The sequence below is a fragment of the Hemitrygon akajei genome, chromosome 1, assembly GCF_048418815.1.
Source record: "Hemitrygon akajei chromosome 1, sHemAka1.3, whole genome shotgun sequence".
In the NCBI taxonomy this organism is placed as follows: domain Eukaryota; kingdom Metazoa; phylum Chordata; class Chondrichthyes; order Myliobatiformes; family Dasyatidae; genus Hemitrygon; species Hemitrygon akajei.
Genome location: NC_133124.1, coordinates 101329123 through 101351450, shown reverse-complemented (window position 1 = coordinate 101351450; position 22328 = coordinate 101329123). Strand labels below are relative to the sequence as shown.

Genomic DNA, 22328 nt, shown 5'->3' with positions numbered 1-22328 from the left:
TCTGGTCCAGGTGACTTAACTACTTTCAAACCTTTTAGTTCCGCAAGAAACTTCTCTCTACTTATGGTAACTTCATGCCCCTGACAGCTGGAACTTCCACCATACTGCTAGTAACTTCCACAATAAAATGTAAAATACTTATTCAGTTTGCTGGTTTATTGTTCCCCATTAAAACATTGTTCCCCAGAATTGTTTTCCAGCAGTCCAATATCCACTCTTGCTTTCTTTTACACTTTATGTACCTGAAGAAACTTTTGGGGTCCTTCTTAATATTATTGGTTCGCTTCCTTTTGTACTGTATTCCATCTTTGCCTTCTTAATGTCGTTTTTTTGTTGCTTTCTGTTGGTTTTTAAATGCTCCCAAATCTCTAACTTCTCACTAATCTTTGCTCTATTATATGCCCTCTCTTTGCTTTTATGTTGGCATTGGCTTCCCTTGTTAGCCATGGTTGTGTCATCATGCCTTTAGAATACTTATTCTTCATCGGGATGTATATATTCTGTGCCTTCCAAATTGCTTTCAGAAATTCCAGCCATTGCAGCTCTGCCACCATCCTTGCCAGTGTTCTTTTCCAATCATTTCTGGCTAACTCCTCTTACATGGCTCTGTAATTCCATTTACTCCACTGTAATACTAATACATCTGACTTTAAATTCTCCTCCTCAAATTTCAGGATGAATTAAGTGTATAAGATGATGAGAGGCATTGATCATGTGGATAGTCAGAGGCTTTTTCCCGGGGCTGAAATGGCTAACACGAGAGGACACAGTTTTAAGGTGCTTGGAAGTAGGTACAGAGGGGATGTCAGGGGGTAAGTTTTTTTGCACAAAGAGTGGTGAACGTATGGAATGGGCTGCTGGTGACTGTGGTGGAGGCGGATACAATAGGGTCTTTTAAGAGATTCATGGATAGGTACATGGGACTTGGAAAAATAGAGGACTATGGGTAACCCTAGGTAATTTCTAAAGTAAGTGCACAGTATTGTGGACTGGAGGGTCTGTATTGTGCAGTAGGTTTTCTATGTTTCTATGTTTCTAATTCAATCATATATGATCACTCCCCTAAGGGTTTCTTTACCTTAACCTCTCTAATCAATTCCAGCTCATTGCACACCACCAAATCCAGAATAGCTGATCTTCTAGTGGGCTCAACCATGAGTTGCTCTAAAAAACCATCTTGTAGGCACTCTGGAAATTTCCCCTTCTGGAATCTAGCACCAACCCGAGTTTCCCAATCTTCCTGCCTATTGAAGTCCCGCATGACTATTGTAACATTGCCCTTTTGGCATGCATTTTCTGTCTCCCATTGTAATTTGTAGGCAACATTCTAACTACTATTTGGGGGTCTGTAAACAACTTCCATCAGGGTCCTTTTACCCTTGTAGTTCCTTAGTTCTATCCACAATGATTCAATAACTTCCAACCCTATGTAACCTCTTTTAATGATTTAATTTCATTGTTCACCAGCTGAACAAAGCTGCCCCCTCTGCCTTTCTGCCTATCCTTTGGATACATGGTCATGCACTTCGGTAGAAGAAATGAAAGTGTTGACTATTTTCTAAATGGAGAGAAAGTACAAAAAGCTGAGGCACAAAGGGACTTGGGAGTCCTTGTGCAGGATTTCATAAAGGTTACTATGCAGGTTTGAGTCAGGGATTTCAAGAAGACTAGAATTTAAAAGCAGGGATGTAACGGTGAGACTTTATAAAGCACTGATGAGGCCTCACTTGGAATATTGTGAACAGTTTTGGGCGCCTTATCTTAGAAACAATGTGCTGAAACTGGAGACCGTACGAAGGAGGTTCACAAAAATGATTCCGGGATTTAATGGCTTGTCATATGAAGAGTGTTTAATGGCTCTGGGCTTGTATTGACTAGAATTTGGAAGAATGTGGGGTGATATCATTGAAACCTATCAAAAAGAGAAAGGCCTTGATAGAGTGGATGCAGAGAGGATGTTTCCTATGGTGGGAGAGTGTAAGACCAGAGGACAAAGCCTCAGAATAGAGGAGCATCCTTTTAAAACAAAGATGAGGAGGAATATCTTTAGCCAGAGAGTGGTGAATCTGTGAAATTCTTTGCCACAGGCAGCTGTGGAGGCCAAGTCTTTGTGAATACTGAAGGCAGAGGTTAATAGCTTCTTGATTGGTCAGGGCATGAAGGGATAAAGGGAGAAAGCAAGAGATTGAGGCAGAGAGGAAAATTAGATCAGCCATGATGAAAGGGCAGAGCAGACTTAAAGGGCCAAATGGCCTAATTCTGCTCTATATCATATAGTCTTATGGACTTAAGGTTTATGTTACAAATTCAGCAATCTAAGTCCTTATACAGGCATTCTTTTGCTGAATTCCCAGTTTTGCCAGAACAGTAATATTGATTGCCAATAAATATCTTATTGTTAAAAGTCAGGAGAAACTTCATTAGCTTGGGAAGATGTGCCTAATTGCTGTACTACTTTAGCTGCCATCTCCATAGATTTACTCATCTCCATTGCCTTCTGTTATATTAGTCTGTATTCTGTAAGTAAACATCTCTAATCGCCACACTACGGAGGTTGCATATGAGTCTCACATAACATGCCATTCAACGACTGCCCAAAAGCAGCCATAAAAACCCTGTTAATGATTGCCTTTGAGTCTCCACAAAGCCTTAAAGACTCATCCCTTTTTAGGGCAGGTACTAGTGGATTTGCCCATTTACTTACACACACTGGTTCCAATACCTTACTCTGTTCAGACAATTGCTTCAGCACCACCACAAACTGTGAAATCGACTAGCCTTCCTCTTGATTCCTTTTATGAAATGTAACCCTCTAAATTGGCTTTATTTAGCTATCCCGTTTCTGCTTTTTCCCCTCAGATTCTCCACTCACTCTGCTTCCTGTGGGCCGTTTTCCTTTATCTCACTCACATTACACTGTGGAACCCCACCACTGTTGCACACGGACTTTACGGGCCCAAGGGAACAACACAATAGATATCTTGTAAGAACTTGTCACCTCATCTCTAGTTGTTATTTTGTGGTACTGGGAAGCCAAGTGGCCATGAATAACACAAACGAGAGATGTAGAGATGAGGAACAAATGTGCAGCTGGTTATTTTACTTGTAAGCCATCTATCCAGAAAGCCCTTTCACATTGTGTTCAGTACAAGGGAAGCTTAACAGCAACCCCTAAAGATCAAAATATACAAGAACACACCACAGATGGTTAGTGTGTTTTTATGACTATTGTTTTGATGCCACAAAAGATGGTGGCTCAATAAGGGTTCATTAAGAACCCTCAAAATCCAGGACATGTGTTCTTCTCATTACTACCATCTGGAAGGAAATACAGGAGCCTGAAGACACAATCAACATTCTAGGAACAGCTTATTCTCCTCCATCATTTGATTTCTGAACAGTCCAGGAACCCATGAACACTATTTAGCTCTCCTTTACGCTATTTATTTATTTATTTTTGTGTAACCTATAGTATGCATTGCACTGTACTGCTGTCGTAAAACAATTTCACAACATATGTCAGTGATAATAAACCAGATTCTGACAGTGCTTAAGTTTTATACTAAATGAATCCAGAGACCCCTGAGACATCAGGAGTATCTCAGAACCTGTCAAGAAAGAGTTGTAGAGAAGTTTTGGAAGGAACTTTGGTTTCCTTGGTATTGGTATTGCCATTAGTGAAAAAATTAAACTCTTTAAGGTATTGAGAATTTATCTTGACAGATTTGAAGGAGGTTGCGGTTGGTAAGGTAGAATATTGAGGGAAGAAAATGTGTAAACCATTGGCAAGATAAGGTCAGAGGATGCAAAGGGAGAAACAGGAGAAAAACTGGAGAAAAAGCACCAGTTATTTTTAATTTGGTGTGTTAGTTGCAATATCTACTGTAAATTCAGTGTGAAATATGATTATATTAGGATGTTCAAAAGTTTTATTGAAAGCATAACATTTTAATGACATGTGCCTTTCACAGGTAGATGATAGTTATCTTACTTTGGTTCTTTAGTTATTTAATTTGATTTCCTTGATGAAAAGCTGCCTGCAACTGAGATGACTATTTTGGGACTTCTGTTGCAATGTGCCACAGGTATACATGGGCTGGTCTTGAGAGTTGCTGAGAAAATTTTAGCCATGGTATCTTTTTCTCCTCGCTCAGTGTCACAATTGCTTGTTTGTCAGTTCCTTGGTGACCAAGATATCCTCCTTCTATTCCTCAAAGGCACTGAGGGGAAATAACTTATTTACTGCTGCTCCTTACTCTTTTGCTGAATCACTGATTCATAACTCATCCAAAGAATCTTCCTAAGATAAATGTATGAACTGTCTCTGACTCTATTCTCATCTGCCATCCACAAGTATTTATTTTTCAGGATTTCTCTCAAAATTATCTGAGAATTCCAAAGGGATGAAACAGGGAGGATGTTTTCTCTGAAATTATTTCACCTCTTCTATTGCAAGTAAATCTCGGAAGGGAAGAATTGATCTGTACCAGATGTGGTCACACTAGAGCCTTGCATAAGTTCAGTGAAATATCTTCGCTTTTGTACTCAAATGACCTTACAATAAAGGCAAATAACTTGTTGGATTTCCTAATTGCTTGACAGCAAAATATTTTATGTCCAGTTTTCATAGAAGCAAGTCCTTTTGGCCCAGTTCGTTTATGTCAATCTTGCTGCCTAAGTACACTAATCCCATTTGCCTACATTTAGCCCATGTTCCCTTTCTATCCAAGTACCCATCCAAATGCCTTTTAATATTGTAATTTTGTCTGCCTCCACTTCCTCTGGCTGCTTATTTCCAGTCATTCACCTTCTTCTCTGTTGATAATCTGATCTCCATAAAAATTTTCATCTGAAAATTGTCCATGAATGGATCTTATTTCTTGCTATTTTTTTCTATCTGGCTCATATGACTTAATTTTGTTTTAACTTGACATTTCTCAGTTGATTAATAACAAGGTTATTTTCGAACTTAGAAACCTCCACATTTATTTTCACATGATAGAAGTATTGTACAGCCATTCATTGTTTGTTATTGATTCACTATTCAGAAATTTGAAGAAACTTCTGGAAAATCAGAAAGTAAGACAGCTTTCTATCAAGCTCTTGAAAATGCACTGGGAGGAGAAGCTTCTAATTCACTCATCAAGGATGCAGCATCCTGGTTCTACTCACTACAGCAATCTCTGGTTGACTACTCCGCTTTTTCAAGGGCTTTGGAGAATGCAACACGGTAAGTGAACAGTGTGTGATAATCTCTGTCATGAATTGTGTTTGCTTACTTGGAATACAAAAGATCCAAGGGCACTGCTTTGAAAAAAGAACATCAAATTCTCCCCAGTCCTGGCCAATATTTGTTTCCTTGTACATGAACCACACTGGGCATTGATATTGGCAATGGTTTATTATTGTCACACGTGCTGATTACAGTGGAAAAACTAACTTTTCAAGCCATCCATTCAGATAATTTCAAAACATAAATACAATGGCAGAATATGGAATATTACAGTTACAGAAAAGGTGTAGTGCAGATAGAGAATATGGTACAAGAGCCACGATAAGGCAGGTTGTGAGATCAGGAATTCATCTTTAGCATATGAGAGGTCTGTACAATGGTCTTACAACAACAGGAGAGAAGCTGTCTTTGAGCCTGGAGGAATGTGCTTTCAGACTTTTGTATTTTGACTGCTCCTTTCAACGGATGCTGCCCGACCTGCTGAGTTTATCCAGCTTTTTTGTAAGACTTTTGTATTTTCTGCCCGATGAAAGAGGCAAGAAGAGAGAATGTCTCGGGTGTGAGGGGTCTTTATTTTCTGAGGCTGCAAGAAGTGTAGACAGGTCCATGGAGAGGAAGCTGGTTTTTCTGACAGACTGGGTCACATGCACAACTCTCTGCAATTTCTCATGGTCTTCTAATCCAAGACAATCTAGGATCCCGAAAGGCAATGTTTGAAAGTCTTTCATTTTCAATGCTTCCTGAGCTTGAATTACGTCACAGTGACATAAAGAGGGTCATCAGGGAGCCCCCAATCTCTTAATTGAACACAGAACAAAATTCCTCCAATCTGTTAATTGCAAAATTTATCGTGGTACTATTTGAAGTAATATAAGGATGCTCTGTCTTCTTACTCATTCAAAACTCCACCAAAGGAAAATGAAATGGCCATTTTTGCTAGAGACGCAAGGGACTGCAGATGGTGGAATCTGAAGCAAAGGTAAACCGCTGGAGAAACTCAGCAGGTCAGTCAACATCAGTGGAAAGAAATGGATATTTGGTGTTTCAGGTCAAGACCCTTCACCTAAACAACCATTCTAAGTTTGTCAGACATTCACATACACCTCCTCCAATCTAGTTTGTGTATTTGGTACATTGATATGGCCTCCTCTGCGTCAATGAACAAATAGAGAGTAGGCATACTAAGTACCTGCACTCTGTCCATAATGGCCATCTGAAATTCCTCATTTTAAGTTATCTTAATTCCCCTCCCCATCCCCACAGAGACTTGTCTGTCTTCAGCCTCCTCCCTCTCTCACCTCCAGATCTGCCCAGAGCCCCACACCCTGTTTCTTTCCCTATCTCCACCCACTCTCAGCTCATCAATCACACATTCTACCCACTGGATGCCCTCTTTCTACTGTCCCTATCCTCCCACTCCACTTTCCCTATTGGGTCCATGTTCCACCTTCCTGTCTATTACAGTCCATCACCTACAGACCTTCCTTGTCTCCACCTACCAACTCTCAGCCTCTGTTGCTATTTCTATTCTTTTCTCCTCCATCTGACTGTCACCTCTCATCATGTGGATCAACCTATCATTTGCCAGCTCTTGCTTCACCCCTTCCTATCACTTATTTATATTGGCTCTCTCTCCTGCATTGTTCAATCCAGATGAAATGTTTCTGTCTGAAACATCAGCTGCCCATTTCTTCACACAGATGCTGCCTGACCCATTGAGTGTTCTCCAGCAGCTCCCAGCTTCTATGCCCAAAAAGAGAAGTTTTGAACTTTACTTCCGTAGTATCTTTGACAGGCTACACCTGCCTTTTAATCTCCATATTAGTAAAAGTACATACAGTAGAAGCCCATGTGAGGGTATGGAAATCATTTACAGGGATTATCTACAGCTGAAAACTTTGAAATAATGCAACTTTTCCCTTCAGTAAAGGCATCAGTTAGTTTTCAAAGCTGTTAAATACAGGGAGAATGTTTCTACATGGGAGATTCAGAGTTAGTGGCTCTAAGTGCAATAAAATTATATACCATGTTTGGGAACAGAAGATTTTTTTAAACACAGATAATTGCAAATTTAAAAAGGTTTAGATTTAAATATTTTGTGATTCCCGAGGATTTGCAAAGAGAAAAAGTTTTAATATCTGTGCCGTGGAATCAGTGGATCTGTGCCAGCAAATCTACAGGAAGAGCTTTTTTCTTGCCACATTTTTCCAGGAATTGAGCTCGCCTGCAAGTGTCACCTCACCTGAAAATCTAGATCATGGATCCAGGACAATTTTGTGCAATTGCCAACGTGTTATTTTAGGCTGAGATCACATTATGATCGACGCAATGCTGGCCAAGTCTTTTCAGCTGGGATCTGAGTGTGGAATTAGTTTAAAGACTCAGATGCACCAACATTAAGTACTGTGCTTAAACTCATCACAGATGTATTTAAAACTTCTGAAACTGAAATTACTTATTTTTTGTACCTATATGACATGTATGATTGCATTTATTTTTAGCTGTGCTGAGTTCAGGTCATTGCTCATAGAACGTAAAGTTGTGATACTTGACCCATTTTAGCATCCGGTGTCAAGTGAGATCGAGTTTATTGTCATACGCTCAAATAGGGCGAGAGACAGGTGTAATGGAAAACCTGCTTGCAGCAGTATCATGGGCATGTACTGTAGACAACATGTGTCTTATACATATATTGTACAAGACAGTGAAGAGAGAGGAAAAAAAGGCTAGGAAAGAAAGAACTTTATGGAAAAAAGACACAATCAGAGACAAGTCCATGGTAGTTCAAAAGGAGATCTATAATGTTCCATTGCTGAGGCAAGGATAGGGTTGTGCAGGTCAATTCAAGAACCTGAGAGTTGTAGGAAAATAGCTGTTCCTGAGCCTAGTGGTGTGAGACTTGAGGCTTCTATAGCTCCTGGCTGAGGGTAACAGTGAGAAATGGGTATTACCCTAGATTCTTGATGATACATGCTGCCTTCTTGAGGCAGTATTGCCTGTAGATTCTGTTAAAGGTGGGGAGAGCTGTGATGGACTACTCTCTGCAGTCTCTTGTGTTTATAACATATAGGAGCAGAATTAGACCTTTCAGCCCATTGAGTCTGCTCCACCTTTCCATCATGGCAGATTTATTATTCCTCTAAGCCAGGGGTCTCCAACCTGGTTTTTGCTTAATAGTATTGGTCCATGACATAAAAAAGTTTGGAAACCCTTGCTTTAAACCCCTTTCTCCTGCCTTCTCTGCATAACCTTTTACACTCTTACAAATCGAGAACCTATTAATCTCCATTGCAAATGTATCCAATGCTTTGGCCTCCACAAATGTTTGTGGCAATTAATTCCACTGATTCACCACCCTCTGGCTAAAAAAAAAATCTCCACATCTCTGTTTTAAAGGGACATCCTTCTGTTCTGAGGTTGTGCTCTCTGATCCCGGACTCCCCCACTATAGGAAATATCTTCTCTAAATCTACTCTATTTAGGCTTTTCAATATTTGATAGGTTTCAGTGAGATCCTTCCTTATTCTGCTAAACTCCTGTGCATTGAAATTGCTATTCCATGATCAACCAGTCAGGATGATTTCAACACTAAAATTCAAATTTATTTTTATTTTATTTATTTATTAAGCTACAACGTAGAGTAGACCCTTCTGGCCCTTTGAGTTGCACTAACCAGTAACCCTGGATTTAATCCGAGCTTAATCACAGGACAATTTACGATGACTAATTAACCTACCAACTGGTATGTCTTTGGACTGTGGGAGGAAACTGGAACACCCGGAGGGAACCCACGCAGTCATGGGGAAGAACATACAGCGGTGTTACAGGCAGTGGTAGGAATTGAACCTGGTTCGCTGGTACTGTAAAGCATTGTGCTAAACACTACACTACAATGCTGCCCCAAAGTACAGTACAGGTTATTGTCATATACATAAGTGCATGCATGCACATTTGCAACGAAAAATATACTTGCAGCAGCATCACACGCACAAGGCATTATATAATCAGCATTCACAATAAAGCCATAAGTTCAAATATAAATTGTACACAATCTTTACAAGAAAAAATGCAATTAAAATTTTTTAAAAAAGCATTTTAGTGCAAAGAGATCAAAGCGGTCACTGTAATGAATAGGGTTGTATCAGTTTGTTCAAGAACTGAATGGTTGAAGGAAAGGTTGGAGCCTGGTGATGTGGGATAGGCTTCTGTATTTCCTGTCCGATGGTAGTTATGAAAACTGTGCACTTGTGGGAGTTTGTCAGAATATTTAGCGACATAGCAAATTTCCTTAAGCTTCTAAGAAAGGAGAGGTGCTAGAGCGCCTTCTCCGTGATTGCCTCTACGTGCTCAGCTACTTCATTCAAAATATTAACTCCCAGGAATTTGAAACTGCTTATTCCACTCCACCCCACCCAAATGATAATGGCAACCATCACGTCTTCCAACATAGAGTGGTCCTTTTGCTTTGATTAACTGTGCAAAAACTTCTTTGGACCCGGGGAGTTTCCCTAAGGAAACAAGCGTGCATAAGAACAACATTCCTACACAATGGCTACAAGGTGAAGGAAATCAATCGGGTGCTTAAAAGGGCTGACAGAAAAACCAGGAACCTAACAACGAAGAGGAACCCATCGCTACCACCTGTCTTCCTTATATTCCCATAGTTCTTCCCGTAGAAGAATCACCAGGAATACTGGATTAATGTCATCCACAAATCTGTATGGAAGCTCAAGTCACAGTTTATGGGATGGGGAGGATCCAAAGATTACCTGGGGCAGAAGTCATCTGGTGTTTACAGGATTCCCTGTGAATGTGGAGCAACATGTATTGGCCGGATGGGATACATAGTGGAAACCCACATCAAGGAGCACGAAGATGTATCCATTTGGGTTACCTGGAGAACATTGCATTCGCAGTAGCCATAGGATTGACTTCAATGGTACAAAACTATTGTGCCACACCAATGGCTTTTGGACCACCTGGTAAAGAAATCTATTGAAATAAAACTACAAGTAAAGAATTTTAACAAAGACGAAGGTCTCACTCTAAGAAAGAACTGGAATTTGATTGTAAACAAGGTGGGAGAGCTTGGATGAGGATTGGATGAGGACTAACCAATCAGGAGGGATGGACAACGGGTGTATAAATACCTCTGGGCTAGACGTACCCAGGCATCATCCGTGAAGAAGATGGCAGAGTTAGTCATCGAATCATCGGTTATAATCGATATCCGTACCCAACCCGAGAAGGGTTTGTTTAACAGTGGTTTAGTTAGTGAATTTATACATGGTATAAAGTTGATGATGTAATAATAAAAAAAAAATTAAAATTAGGTAGGAGAAACTGCTTTGAGCATGAGCAACGCTAATCACTAGAGGACTTGTAATTGCCAAAAGGAGAAACTTATTTTTACTGCACAAGTTCTGAAAATTCGGAATGCATTGCTGCAAGATGTTGTGAGCCATTCATCAACAAAGAATGAGACATACCCTTGAAAAGGAAACACTTGAAGAATTATTTGTCAGGAGTAAATTAATAGAACTAGTTGGCAGCTCTTTCAGAGAAGAGTAAAGGTTTAGTGTACCTACTCCTCTTGGTCTCAGCAACAGGCTCTTCAGACCACATCATCTGTGGCAAACGCCACGCCCTCTGTTCCTTGCCTGTTCATGTGTCTGGCACATGGTCTAAATGCATCTTGAAACTTTGCTATTGTATCTGCTGCCTCCCAATTCTCTGGCAGCTTGCTATGACACCTACCACTCTCAATGCAAAAGCTTGCCTCTTAAGTCTCTATTAAGCTTTCCCCTTCTTACCTTAAACCTATACCCTCTAGTATTTGATATTTCCATCCTGAGAAATAGACTCTAGACTTTCTATCCTATTTGTATCTCTCATCAGTTGATATTATTAGTTTTAATGATAAATACAAAGACACCAGGATTCTGTGTTGCCTCCTGGATGCTACAGTCCATGATGTATTGGAGCGGCTACAGGGTATTCTCAAGGGGGAGTGGGAACCGCCGAAGTTCGTGGTGCATATTAGCACCAATGACATAGGTAGTAAAGGGGAAGAGGTCCTATGCAGTTAGGGAAGAGGCTGAAAAGAAGGATCTCCAAGCTAGTAATCTTCGAATACTGCCTGTGCCACAGGCTAGTGCAGGTAGGAGTGGGACAATAGCACAGATAAATAAGTGGCTGAGGAGATGGTGCAGGGGACAGGGTTTCAAGTTCTTGGATCATTGGAACCTTTTCTGGGGAAAGGGTGACCTGTTCAAGAGGGACAGTTTGCACCAGAACTGGAGGGGAACCAATATCCTGGCTTGGAGGTTTGCTGATGCTACTTGGGAGAGTTTAAACTGGTTTCACAGGGGGCTGTGAATTGGAGTCCCAGGTCAGTAAGGGAAGGATTGGACCAGAAGGTAGATGTCAGGGAAAATACTGAAAGGAAAAATCAAAATAACAGGTTTGCTGGATCAGACAGTTTGAAGTCTGTATATTTTAATGCTAGGAGTATTTTTGGGAAGAGTAATGAACTTCAAGCATGGATTAATACATGGAACTGTGATGTTGTAGCCATTACCGAATCTTGGTTGTGAGAGGGACAGGAATAGGTGATTAATGTCCCAGGTTTTCGAAGTTTCAGAAATGATAGAGGAGGAGGTAAAAGAGGCCGGGGGAGTGGGGAGTTGCCCAACTAATCAGAAACAATATCTGGGGAGGCATAATGGAGGAATCAGACACTGAGTCAGTTTGGGTAGAACTCAGGAATAGGAAGAGTGCAATCACACTGATGACGCCTCCCCCCAAATAGCCACTGGGACATTGAGGAACAGATATATAAGAAAATGTGTAAAAATAACAGGGTTGTTGTCATGGGGGTCTTCAACTTCCCTAATATATTTCATCTTCATGGGAGAGAAGTGCTCTGGGGAAACCCAGACGCGGTAAAGCATTGGAACCAAATGGCGTGAACCCAAGGTCCTGAGGGAGGGTGCTGAGCATCTGTGTGGAGTTCTCCAGTTCATTCTCAATCCAAGCCTCAGTCTGAAAAGGGTCCCGACTGCGTGGAAAACATCACGTGTCCCAGTACCCAAAAAGGGCCAACTGAAAGTCTTGAATAACTACCATCCAGTAGCCCCCTCCTCCCACATCATGAAGACCCTAGAGAGGCTGGTCCTGGTGCACCTCTGACCCCTGGTCAGATGAACCTTTGATCCTCTGCAGTTTGCCTACAAGAAGAACAGTGGTGTTGGTGATGCCATCATCTACCTACGGAACAGAGCCTACTCCCATTTGGATAAGCAGGGCAGTACTGTGAGAATCATGTTTTTTGATCTCTCAGGTGCCTTCAATACCATACAGCCCTCATCGCCGGGGAAAAAGCTCCATTCATTGCAGGTTGGCACTTCCATTGTATCCTGAATAATGGACAACCTGACTGGCAGACCACAGTTTGTATGGCTTTAGAGCTGTGTGTCAGACATGGCTATAAGCAGCACTGGGGCCTCACACCGGACTGTATTGGCTCCCTTCCTGTTTACCCTGTATATCTCGGACTTTAGCTACAATACTGATTCGTGTCATCTGCAGAAATTCTCTGATGACTCAGCAATTGTTGGGTGTATAAAGCAAACACAAGAGGACAGTGGAGGACTGCTCCCTGTTATTATTGATGGTGAGGATGTGAAGATGGTGGGGACCTACAAGTACCAGGGATTGCACATGGATGACAGACTTGAGTGATGCACCAAATGCAGAGCGCTATATGAGGTCATTCTTACCCTCAGCCATTAGGTTCTATAATGAGTCAACCTTTAGCCAGGGAAGTGATGATTCCCCCACCTGTTAGTCTGTTTCAGGTAATTTACTTTTTATTCTTTTTTACTTCTCTTGTAATATTTGTGTATCTGTGCACTTGTAATGCTACTGAAACACTGTAATTTCCTTCTGGATCAATATAATATCTATCTATTGAAACTGGGACCTTCTTAGTGCAAGGGGTTTAAATGTGGCTTAATTTGTTAAATGTATCCGGGAGGTTTCTTCAATCGATGTGTGGACAAGTCCAATGAGAGGAGAGGTCATACTGGACCTGGTGTTGGATAATGAGCCTGGCTGGGTGACAGATCTTTCAGTTGGTGAACCGTTAGGGGACAGTAATCACAATTCCTTAACTTTCAGGATAGTTATAAATAAGGATAGGCATGGTCCTTGTGGGAGAGTTTTAAATTGGAGCAGGGAAAATTATGAGGGCATTAGGCAGACAAGAAGCTTTAATTAAGAACACCTTTTCTCTGGCAAGTCCACATCAGACACATGGAAGGTACTGAAAGATAAATTGTACAGAGTACAGATAAGTTATGACCCTGTTAAAAGGAAGGATGGGAATAGAAAGCTAAGGGAACCTTGAATGTCCAGAGAAGTGATGAGTTTAGTCAAGAAGAGAGAGGAAAAGTATGTAAAGCTTTGGAAGTAACAATCAGCCAAAGCACATGAGAGTATAAAGAAGCCCGAAAAGAACTAAAAGAGGGAATTGGGAATGCCAGGAGGGGGCCATGAAAACTCCTTGGTGAGGAGGTTTAAGGTGAATCCCAAGCATTCTGTACATACATCAAGATTGAGGGGGTAACTAGGGAGAGGCTGGGACCACTTAATAATAAAGGGGGAAACATTTGGCTTGGATGCTGAGAGTGTGAGTGAGGTACTTAGTGAGTATTTTGTTTCAGTATTTACCAAGGAAATGGATATGGAGGACCAGGAGATCAGTGCTGAGTGTATAAATACATAATGACATTTAGAGGTCAAAGAGGAAGTGTTGGGCTTCCTAATGAGTATTAAGGTCCCTAGGGCCTCATGGGATTTACCCCAGGTTACTGAGGGAGGCAGGAGATGAGAGATGACTACTTTTGAGTCCTCTTGAGCCATGGGCGTGGTTCTGGAGTACTGGTGAGTGATTAATGTTGTACTTTTATTTAGAAGGGACGAGGAAAAATCCTGGGAACTATAGGCCAGTAAGTTTCACATCTGTCATAGGGGAATTGCTGGAGACAATTCTTAGGGATAGGATATATAGGCATTTGGAAACCCATGGTCTAATTAGGGAGATCCAGCATGCCTTTGTGTGTGGCAGGTTGTGCCTTACCAACTTGAAAGAGTTTTTTGACAAGGTGATGAGAGAGATGGATGAAGGTAGGGCAGTGAACATTGTGTAAATGGATTTTAGTAACACATTTGACAAAGTCCCTCATGGAAGGATAATTCAGTAGATTAAGATACATAGGATCCACAGCAGATTGGCTGTTTGGATTCAGAACTGGCTAGAGCATAGAAAACAGGGTGGTGGTTGAAGGAATTTATTCGAGCTGGAGATCTGTAATCAATCATCCACAAGGATCTGTGCTGGGGCCTCTGCTGTCTGTGATGTATGTAACTGACCTGGATGAAAATGTAGATGGGTAGGTTAGTAAGTTTGAAGACTGATAGCAAGATTGGTGGAGTTGTGTATAGTATAGAAGACTGGCAAAGAATACAGTATGATATGGATCAGTTCCAGATTTGGGCAAAGAAATGGCAGATGGCATTTAACCCAGATAAATGTGAAGTATTGCACCTTGGTAGGGCAAATGCAAGGAGACACTACACTGTTAAGGAGAAGATCCTTTACAGTTTCTCTGAGCACAGAGATCTTGGGATCCAGGTTCATAGCTCCTTGAAAGCGACTATCCAGGTTGATAAGGTGGTTAAGAAGGCTTATGAAATGCTTGCTTTTATTAGTCAAGGCATTGAGTTCAAAAGTCAAGAGGTTATGTTGCAACTTTATAAAACTCTGCTTAGGCCACATCTGAAATATTACATACAGATCTGGTTGCCCCACTATAGGAATGATGTTGAGGCTTTGGAGAGGGTGCAGAAGAGGTTTACCAGGATGCTGCTTGGTTCAGAGGGCATGAGCTATCATAAGCAGGCTGAATAAACTTGGGTTGTTTGCACTGGAGGATGAGGGGAGATCTGATAGAGGTTTACAATATTATGAGAGGCATAGATAGAGTGGACAGAGAGCATCTGTTTCCCAGGTTTGAAATATCTAATATCAGAGGACATGCATTGAAGGTGAGAGGGGGCAGGTTCAAGGGGGATGTGAGGGGTAAGTTTTTTTTTACTCAGAAAGTTATGGATGTCTGGAATGCACTGTCTAGTATGGAGGTAGGGGAAAATACACTGGAGGCTTTTAAGAGACATTTAGATAAGCAATGGATATAAGGAAGATGGAGGGATATGGGTGTGATGTAGGTAGGAAGGATAGTGTTTGGGTGTTTTAGATTTTCTTTTTAGCTGGTTCGGCACTACATTGTGGGCTGAATGGCCTATTCCTGTGCTGTACTGTTCTGTGTCCTATGATGTTAAATTTCTGATTTTTTTGGGGGGGAGAATTTTTTTGACATCATATTCTGTTAATAGTTGCTTAAGATTGTGAAGCTGTCACTAACCAAAGAAAACAAAGGACCAGTGGATCAGGTTGCCTTTTCTTGGTTCCTGGAAAGAATGAGAACCTTCTGACACAGGCTGTGTGGGGCTTTAAATGTTAATTCTGTGGATTATTAATGCAGGTCTCTGATTTGCTAGAGTAGCAACTATTAGTGGTTTATTAGCTGAGAAGGAATGGAAACTAAAAATGGAAACCTTTACAAAGTTGCAGTAAACATAACAATTTTCCACTTGGAAGCAAGTATGATATCATAGAAATTTTCCCCATTCCTGGCTTTATCTTGCATGGTACTCAGGCAAAGTGATCATTAATTAGTGTTTCCAAATGTAAATGACATGCACAGCATGAATGTTGTAAATACGAGAATACTGTCAGTATCAAACATCAGGAACATGGTTTGACATAATCCTTCTGCATTCCAACAAACGATCCTGACACGTGTATGCCTTAAACTTACCCCAAGCTTAAAAAAAGAAATGGATTTCCAAAATGTTTTACAAATTACACATAAATGAAATGAATGATGTTATTCAGGTGCTATTTTAGACACAGTAGAATCATGAACTTAAATTAGAAAATTTAGTACCATAGTGAGATCCCAGATTTAACATAATATGACCCTATGGACTGACATCTGAGCATCTTTACAAATTTATCATAGTGGATATTGGGATGCCATACTCTACCACACTGGTTCTTCAATTCATCTCTAAGTATCAAACAGCTAAAAGTTTATTGATTTTTGTTAGCACATGGACTGCATTACTTCAAGAAAAAAAGCCTTTCCAAAGGGTAATAAGGACAATAGATATGTAACATCTGATGTTTAACAGTAACACATAACGTACATGGTTGTAGAAGGTACTGTGCTGAAGTTTCTACACGTTGAAATGTGGCTCCTATTCTCATTTTCAGCAGATAACGCAATAATGTTTCATGAATACTAGTATGGTCAGAAAACTGGCTGACTGGCAGGAGGCAAAGTGTCAGAATAAGGGGGGCGGCTATTCTGTTTTGGCTACTGGTAACTAATGGTGTTCCACAGAGATCACTTCTTTTCACATTATATGTCTATTTTAATGTGAGGAGTATCATGAATAAAGCTGGCGAGCTTAGAGCGTGGATCGACACTTGGTGCTATGATGTTGTGGCTATTAGAGAGACTTGGATGGCTCAGGGGCCGGAATGGCTATTTCAAGTGCCAGGCTTTAGATGTTTCAGAAAGGACAGGGAGGAAGGCAAAAGAGGTGGGGACGTGGCACTGTTGATCAGAGATAGTGTCACAGCTGCAGAAAAGGAGGAAGCCATGGAGGAGTTCTCAATGGAGTCTCTGTGGGTGGAAGTTAGGAATAGGAAGGGGTCAATAACTCTACTGGTTGTTTTTTATAGACCACCCAATATTAACAGGGACATCGAGGCGCAGATAGGGAGACAGATTCTAGAAAGGAGTAATAATAATAGGGTTGTTGTGGTGGGAGATATTAATTTCCCAAATATTGATTGGCATCTCCCTAGAGTGAGGGGTTTAGTTGGGGTGGAGTTTGTTAGGTGTGTTCAGGAAGATTCCTTGACACAATATGTAGATAAGCCTACATGAGGAGAGGCTGTACTTGATCTGGTATTGGGAAATGAACCTGGTCAGGTGTCAGGTCTCTCAGTGTGAGAGCATTTTGCAGATAGTGATCATAACTCTCTCCTTTACCATAGCATTGGAGAGAGATAGGAACAGACAAGTTAGGGAAACGTTTAATTGGAGTAAGGGGAAATATGAGGCTATCAGGCAGGAACTAGGAAGCATAAATTGGAAACAGATGTTCTCAGGGAAATGTACCGAAGAAATTCAGGGGATATTTGCGTGGGGTTCTGAGATGGTACGTTCCAATGAGACAGGGAAAGGATGGTAGAGTACAAAATCCATGGTGAACAAAGGCTGTTGTAAATCTAGTCAAGAAGAAAAGAAGTGCTTACAAAACTTTCAAAAAACTAGGTGATGATAGGAATCTAGAAGATTATAAGGCTAGCAGGAAGGAGCTTAAAAATGAAATTAGGAGAGCCAGAAGGGGCCACGTGAAGGCCTTGGTGGACAGGATGAAAGAAAACCCCCATGACATTCTACAAGTATGTGAAGAGTAAGAGGATAAGACATGAGAGAATAGGACCAATCAAGTGTGACAGTGGAAAAGTGTGTTTGCAACCGGAGGAAATAGTGGAGGTACTTAATGAATGCTTTGCTTCAGTATTTACTATGGAAAAGGATCTTGACGATTGTAGGGATGACTTGCAGTGGACTGAAAAGCTTGAGAATGTAGATATTAAGAAAGAGGATGTGCTGGAGCTTTTGGAAAGCATCAAGTTGGATAAGTCACCGGGACTGGATGGGATGTACCCCAGGCTACTGTGGGAAGTGAGGGAGGAGATTGCTGAGCCTCTGGCAATGATCTTTGCATCATCAATGAGGATGGGGAGGTTCCGGGGGATTGGAGGATTGTGGATGTTTTTCCCTTATTCAAGAAAGGGAGTAGAGGAATTTATAGACCAGTGAGTCTTACGTCAGTGGTTGGTAAGTTGACGGAGAAGATCCTGAGAGGCAGAATTTATGAACATTTGGAGAGGCATAATATGATTAGGAATAGTCAGCATGCCCTGGTCAAAGGCAGATCATGCCTTACGAGCCTGCACGTTGATGAAGGAAGAGCAGTAGATGTAGTGTATATGGATTTTAGCAAGGCATTTGATAAGGTACCCCATGCAAGGCTTCTTGAGAAGGTAAGCAGGCATGGGATCCAAGGGGACATTGCTTTGTGGATCCAGAACTGGCTTGCCCACATCGGCAAGTGGCTGTAGATGGGTCATATTCTGCAAGGAGGCCGGTGACAGTAGTGTGCCTCGGGGATCTGTTCGGGACCCCAGTTCTTTGTGATTTTTATAAATGACCTGGATGAGGAAGTGGAGGAATAAGTTAGTAAATTTACTGATGCACAAAGGTTGGGGGTGTTGTGGATAGTAGTGGAGGGCTGTCAGAGGTTACGGCGGGACATTGATAGGATGCAAAATTGGGCTGAGAAGTGGCAGATGGAGTTCAACCCAGATAAGTGTGAGGTAGTTCATTTTGGTAGGTCAAATATGATGGTAGAATATAGTATTAATGGTAAGACTCTTGGCAGTGTGGAGGATCAGAGTGATCTTGGGGTCCGAGTCCATAGGACACTCAAAGCTGCTACGCAAGTTGACTCTGTGGTTAAGAAGGCATATGGTGCATTGGCCTTCATCAATCCTGGGACTGAGTTTAAGAGCTGAGAGGTAATGTTACAGCTATACAAGACCCTGGTCAGACCCCACGGAGTACTGTGCTCAGTTCTGGTCACCTCACTATAGGAAGGATGTGGAAATCATAGAAAGGGTGCAGAGGAGATTTACAAGGATGTTGCCTGGATTGGGGAGCATGCCTTATGAAAATAGGTTGAGTAAACTCAGCCTTTTCTCCTTGAAGCAACGGAGGATTAGAGGTGACTTGATAGAGGTGTACAAGATAATGAGAGGCATTGATCATGTGGATAGTCAGAGGCTTTTCCCCAGGGCTGAAATGGCTAGCATGAGAGGACATAGTTTTAAGGTGCTTGGAAGTAGGTACAGAGGAGATGTCAGGGGTAAGTTGTTCTTTTTTAAAAAACAGAATGTGGTGACTGCATGGAATGGGCTGCCAGCGGCGATGGTGGAGTCAGAAACGGTAGGGTCTTTTAAGAGACTGCTGGGTGGCTACATAGAGCTTAGAAAAGAGGGCTATGGGTAAAGCCTAGGTAGTACTATGGTAAGGACATGATCGGCACAGCTTTGTGGGCCGAAGGGCCTGTATTGTGCTGTATGTTTCTATGTCAAAGATTTCCTTGATGAAATTGATGGCTGCAGAGTCATAGAAAACCACAGCACAGAAATACATCCTTCAGCCCATCTAGTCTGTGCTGAACCATTTAAACTGCCTACTCCTGTCAACATGCACCATCCCTTCATGCCTTGTCTACTCAGGAATTTGCCCTTAAATATACTCAATGACTTGGCCTCCACAGCTGCCTAAGGCAACAAATTCCACAAATTGGATGAAGTCCTACCTGGCTAAGTGCTTTTAATGGTTCTGTTTATATGGGTTTGCAATTGTGAATTTACTCGTTGGTTGCGACTTGGAAATGCTATTGACGAAGAGTTGAAAAGTTGCTGGCCAGCATATAAATATATTTTTCTAAACTTGAACAACAGAGTTTAATTTCGGAAGCGAATTGAGAGGGTTTTCCCTTGACATCAAAGGAGAATTTAGCCATGTGTGAAATCATGAAGGTAAAGTCAGTGAAAACCAGGACAACATTTCTCCACTGTGGTTGCACAGGGCACCAATCTTCTCCCAAATCTCACAGACTTATAGATTTTTAGGTTAATTGGCCACTATAAATTATCCCTACTGTGTAGTCAAATAGCAGAATGTAGGAGGATCTGATAGGACTGACTGGAAAATAAAATGAGATTAGTGTAAATGTGTGCTTTGTGGACTCAAAGGACTGTTTCTATGCTCAATGACTCTACAACGTAATCAGATAAAGGAAGATGGCTGTGATCATTGGGTGTTATTCACTTTGACCCAGGCTATTGCTACAAGACTCTTTCCATTATATGTGGAATTTGCTGACTATTGACTGCATTGTGCTTCAATTCAATCACAGCTCTCCGGATTGTGACACAATTCTTTGCCCAAGTTCTTTGTCCAAGATCTGGTTAAAACTCAGACATAAATTGCTAAGTGGTAATTGCCATTCACATTTTATGCAGATGTAGCAAAATGGCTGCAGAATATAACATCTACAGTATGTGCCATAGTACCTTGCTAAATTTTCTTGTATATCACCTTCCAAACCTGCAGTTTCTGCTACTAATAAGTAGTGTTATTAGGGAGTGTTAGGGACACTGAAATTCCAAGTTCAACCCAAATCACACATCATTTTGAGCTGGAGACTGATCATTCGGTCAAAATCCAAGAACTCTCTTCCTAACTCCACTATCTGAAAGTAAAACTAATAAACTGCGCTCAAAATCAGCTCACTGACCATTACCCCTCAGGCACATTGATGGATGAGCAACAGCCAATGATCTTTGCTAACAATGCCATCATGTTCTTTCTAGGAAACACTTCAGTGAAATGAAAACTGGAAAACAGTCATTTGAAAAATTTTCCAGCAGAAAAGCTACCAAAATTGCATCCGTTTATGAGAAATGTTATAGCTATACTTAGAATAGCTTTTTGCTGTGGTTTACTTGTCAAAAATAAAATCAGTTTCACTTTTTGCAGATCAAAGCTTATTATCATTATAGAAAAGATTGATATCACTTGGTTATTAATTCCATTGCATCACTTCCTTAGTGTAAATTTGTTCAAAATAAATTTATTATCGAAGTATATATCTGTCACCAATACAACCCAGAGACTCTCCTTGTGGTATCCACAGTAAATCCAAGAAACACAATAGAATAAATGAAAGACCACACTCAATAGGACAAAGTGCAAAAGACAATAAACTGTGCAAATACAATAGATAAAAATAAGTAAGCAATAAATATTGAGAACATGAGCTGAAGTGTCCTTAAAAGTGAGTTCATAGGTTGTAGGAACATTTCAGTGATGGGCCATGGAATTGAGAGAATTTATACTTTCTGGTTCAAAAATCTGATAGTTGAGGGGTAATGACTTTTCCTGAACCTGGTAGTGTGAGGCCCAAGACTCATGTACCCTCATCCTGATAGCAGCAGTGAGAAGAGAGCTTGACTTGGGTGGGACGGGTCTTTTATGATGGGTGCTGCTTTCCTGTGACAATGCAATTTGTAGATGTACTCAATGGTGAGGAGAGCTTTACCCGTGATGGACTGAGCTGTATCTATTATTTTTTTGTAGGATTTTCCATACAAGGGCATTGGTGTTTCCATACTACGCTGTGATGCAAGCAGTCAATAGAAACACACATCTATAGAAGTTTGTCAAAATTTTAGATGTCATGCAAACTTCTAAGGAAGTAGAGGCACTGCTGTGCCCTCTTCATAATATCACTTGCATACTGGGTCCAGGACCAGTCCTCTGAAATGATAACACCGAGGAATTTAAAGTTGCTGACCCTCTTCATCTCAATCTCCCGACGAGGACTGGCTTATGGGCCTCCAATTTCTTCTTCTTGAAGTCAATAATCAGCTCCTTGGTCTTGCTGACATTGAGTGAGAGGTTGTTGTTATGGTACCACTCAGCTAGATTTTTAATCTCCCTCCTATATGCTGATTCATTGCCATCTTTGATTTGGCCAATGACAGTGGTGTTATCAGCAAACTTACATATGGCATTGGAACTCTGCTTAGCCTCATAATAAGTACAAAGTGAGGAGAACAGGGGTGCGCACACAACCTTGTGGTGCATCTGTACTGATGGAGATCGTGGAGGAGATGTTGTTGCCAATACAAACTGACTGGGGTCTGCAAGTGAGGAAGTTGAAAATCCAATTGCATAAGGAGTTACTGAAGCCAAGGTCTTGAAGCGTATTGATTATCTTTGAGGAGATAATAGTATTGAATGTCAAGCTGCAG

The 22328-nt window shown here is 41.1% G+C and overlaps 1 protein-coding gene across 1 annotated transcript in view; it reads left to right on the top strand.

Annotated features, from left to right (window-relative positions):
* Window positions 1-22328, top strand: part of tg (thyroglobulin) — a 353957-nt gene that overhangs the window by 287692 nt on the left and 43937 nt on the right. Inside the window, exon 48 of the mRNA XM_073067481.1 lies at window positions 5049-5230. Coding sequence (XP_072923582.1) covers window positions 5049-5230 — 182 coding nt within the window. The remainder of the gene's footprint in view (window positions 1-5048; window positions 5231-22328) is intronic.